General features: G+C 31.2%; 1 protein-coding gene across 1 annotated transcript in view; it reads right to left on the bottom strand.

Annotated features, from left to right (window-relative positions):
* The window catches only part of LOC107659194 (protogenin B-like), a 29,816-nt gene that overhangs the window by 1,100 nt on the left and 24,571 nt on the right, over positions 1–4,145 (bottom strand). The window contains exons 13-16 of the mRNA XM_016448047.1: positions 1,595–1,762; positions 1,282–1,405; positions 644–782; positions 460–558 (exon numbers count right to left, since the gene is read on the bottom strand). Coding sequence (XP_016303533.1) covers positions 460–558; positions 644–782; positions 1,282–1,405; positions 1,595–1,762 — 530 coding nt within the window. The remainder of the gene's footprint in view (positions 1–459; positions 559–643; positions 783–1,281; positions 1,406–1,594; positions 1,763–4,145) is intronic.

Here is a 4,145-nt window from a genome sequence, read left to right as displayed (position 1 = left end):
ATTATTGGTAGTTGCCAAGGCATCATTTCAATGTTTTATTATTTTTTATTATTATTTTTACTTTTTTTTTTATAGTTTTAGCTTACAATAACAACACAGAATATTCATCATGGCAGTATTTACCACCTTTAATTTATACTCATTTATAATAATAATAATAATAATAATAAATAGTTTATAGTAAACTACTATAGTTTATTATGATAATGTCACATGAACATAATATATTATATTGTATCATTTGCAATATTATTATATTTAGTCATTTAGCAGACGCTTTTATCCAAAGCGACGTACAAATGAGGACAATGGAAGCAATCAAAATCAACAAAAGAGCATATTATTAAAAATGAAAAGCATTATTTTGAGTATGTTTTTCCCTCATTCGGATGTTAGGTTATGGTTCTGTCTGACCGTTTCTTTAATAATCCTCACTGAAAGTTGTAAATGGTTTCATACCTTGCTATCCCTCTTAAAGAAGTTCCATCTCTTTCGTTTCTTCTTCTCAGTGGTGGGCTTCACTGGTCCATAGCTGTTAATGATCAGATTTGTTCCGCCCTAAAAGAGTGAAACACAATCATCAGAACATTGTTTCCACAAAAGACACACACACACACACACACACATGTCATTTTAAACATGCGTTTGCATCTATGAATTGATCCCTCATCATGGGCATCTTCACCTCCACACTCTCAGCTTGACTCTGATTGGCCAGACGGACAGCAGTGGGCGGAGTCTGTCCTCCTGCTTGTCTGATGGATTTGGTAGTGGATGATTGCCTGTGTCATGAATAATGCAGGTCAGCCATGAAAACAATCAATTAACTGACATTTGAGAATGCATATGTAATTACTTTGATATATAGCCCAAATAATGTGCAATAATTAGCAAGAAAATATCTACTGGTAGGAAGCAGTGTTATTTTAGTATTATTTATACACGATTATAGTATTTATTTATAATTTGAATTAGCTTTTATTTTATTTTATTTTTTTTTTTTTAAGTGTTAAGTGTTTTTGTAAGTTTAATTCGTTTTTTTTTATTTTTCTATTTAGCTTTCATTCATTTTTATTTCAGTTTTGGTTTTGAGAATTTTATTTTGTTCAGTTGTTTTTTTTATTTTTATTTCAGTTTCAAATTTTTTCAGTTTTTTTTTTTGTTGTATTTCATCTAATATTTCATTCATATTTCAGCTTTGTTTCAATAACTAAAAAATGAGTTTAGTTAACTAGTTTTAGTTAACAATAACCTCAGGTGTTTATCCAGGCGATCTCTTACCTGGTTTTGCTCCTGCAGGCCAGTATGAGGACGCAGATGATAATGCAGGTTAAAGCGATGCACACGCCCACCACTATCCCCGTCATTGACCTCTGATCCAGGTGATAGAAACCATCAGAAAACGCTGCAGACAGAGCAAAAAACAATATGAAGATGATGCCATGACTTGCATATTGTGTTTATCTCATCTATGTGGATTTTCACATGAATGGCATGTAAGAAAATGCATTTAAATGCAATATTTCTATTGATTTCAACATCTTCTCCCAGCTTAAAGAGGGCACTGCATGACTGGAAAGCTTCTGTTATTCACCAGTGCCGTGGGCGGAGCCGTGTGCTCGGGGGGCGTGTCCGTCTGTAGCCACGGTCAGTTCTATTGCAGGTGAGAACGGTCCGTCTCCCATCTGATTGGACGCTGAGACCTTCACCAGGTACACCTGACCGGACTGAAGATTCTCCAGCAGGGCCATCGTGACGCTCCCTGACCACGAGGGTGACATTATTAACCAAAAATAAATATATACGCTTATGAATTATTTATCATAAGACTCGAAAATACTGTGGACCTTTTGGGAAAATACTGTTTGTGCTGTTTTGTAAAAAACTTTTATATCTATTCATTAACTGTGTGAATCTCAAAGTCACAAAAAGAAATAAATACATACTTTGCATTAAGATTATTTAGATTTAGTCCAGAGACGCTCAAACTGCAAGCCAAAGCTGGCCCATAGAGACCATTGATTTGGCCAAATCAATTAATGAATGCATTTGCAAATACTTTGATATATAGCCCAATAACTTGCAATAATTATTAAGAAAACAGTCCATTGGTGGGCAGCAGTGTTATTTTAGTATTAGTATTGTGAATTAGTTTTTATTTTCAGATTTTAATTTTATTTTATATTTTAATCATGTTGTGTGATGTGTTTTTGCCATTTTTATTAGTTATTAGTTTTTATATTTCTATTTAGCTTTTATTTATTTTGTTTTAATTTGAGTAATTTTAGAACTTCAACTTTTATTTAGTTAGCTGCCAAGGCAACTGAAGCATATATTTCTAATTTATCTTTTTGCTTTAACATTTTTTTGCATAGAAATGTAGAGAATATTTCACATATAAAAGTTAATTTCATTTTGAAAATGTACATTATAATATGCAACAATATTTTTATATGCAACATTTAATTTAATGCAACGTTTACTTTTGGTCCACAGCCATTAAAATCAGCAAATATTAAATTCAGCATAACAAACATTACTATGATGTACTGTATAGATATTTATGAAATCTAAATCTAAATCTATAAAATATGAGAATTATATATTTTTGCATTACATTATAAAAAATTGCATTTACGTTTATGCTAAATATAATTTCTTTTGATTTTGAACTGAAATATGACACAGGCATGTTCTTGGCCAGTTTTGTGAGATTGGTCCAACTGGGATTTTTACTGCCTGTCTCTTTAATCTTCATGTGACGGCACAGGATCAGAGTCTTACTGCAGACCGCGGTGGTTATTTGTGACCAACAGATTCAGGGTGTCGAGGGTTAAAAGTCAAAGGTTTAGAGACTAGTCTCTTTGCAGTACCACCCAAAACCTCCTGAGCCAGCAGCACATCTCTACAGCCGCATCCGTGTGATTTATCCTGCAGAGCAGGCTGGGAATGATGTTCAGATCCAGAGAGCTGTGCGTGTAACTGAAAACAGATGACATCCGTGCGGAACGGCAGTCCTGCTCATAAACACTAATTCCATCTTTTACAGTCACCGCCCTGGATTTAGACCTAATGCACACTGAGCTGTTCACATGAGAGCCGTTTTTCGATTTCAGTTCAAGTTCATTTGTACAGTGCTCTCCACAATACTGTTTCAAAGCAGCTTTACGGATTTTTTCAACTGTTTTAGTTATTTTAGTAGCTCAAGTAAAACTAAATGAAAATGAGAAATGTCCAAAAACTTTTAGGATTTTTTCAAATTCAGTTAACATTTATTTTATTTTCAGTAACAAAAATTTTTTTATTTTTTTTTTATGGTTTAAGTTTTAGTTAACTATAATGACCCTGGTTAGATTAATGTCCATATGGCAGTAATATACAGCTATAAAATAATAATAAAAAAAGATAATACAGTATTATATTATTATAAAATACTAATGCAGTATACACACACACACACACATATACATATATATATATAATTATTACACACACACACACATATACATATATATATATATATATATATATAATTATTAAAAGGCATTAATGTTATTTTGGGGAAAAAAATATTTTACATTTGACAGAAAATAATAAGAATTTTTTATATTATTATTATTAATAATAATATTAAAATTAAAATTAAAAATGCAGACAGAATCAGCGCTGTCCATTTTTCAGCTCTAATACAATAAATTATCTGAAATACTAAGATGTGTGACAAATAAATTAAATTATTTTTGCATCGCTGAGATACGGTTATAGTTTTTATTAATATAATGGCTTAGTTTTTATTTGATATTTTCCATTTTCAATTTAATTTTAGTTCAAGTTTTAGTAATTTCGTTGTGTATTTTTGTAATTTTTATTTATTTATTTTAATATATCTATATGGTTTTGTGTTAATTTCAGTTTTTGATATTTTAGTACAATCAAGACAAACTACATGAAAATGAAAAAAGTTGCACTGGCAACCAGCTGAAATAAAATAAGTTAAATATATATAATTTCGAAATAAAAAACGTTTGTTTTATTTCAAGTAAAAAAAAACAAATTCATGGTTTTAGTAGACACACTCACTCACTCACTCACACTCTCACTCACACACACACTCTCACTCACTCACACACACACTCACACACTCT

Source organism: Sinocyclocheilus anshuiensis, unplaced genomic scaffold (genome assembly GCF_001515605.1).
Source record: "Sinocyclocheilus anshuiensis isolate Anshui unplaced genomic scaffold, SAMN03320099.WGS_v1.1 scaffold1010, whole genome shotgun sequence".
Lineage (NCBI taxonomy): Eukaryota > Metazoa > Chordata > Actinopteri > Cypriniformes > Cyprinidae > Sinocyclocheilus > Sinocyclocheilus anshuiensis.
This window is presented reverse-complemented; position numbering and strand designations above follow the sequence as displayed.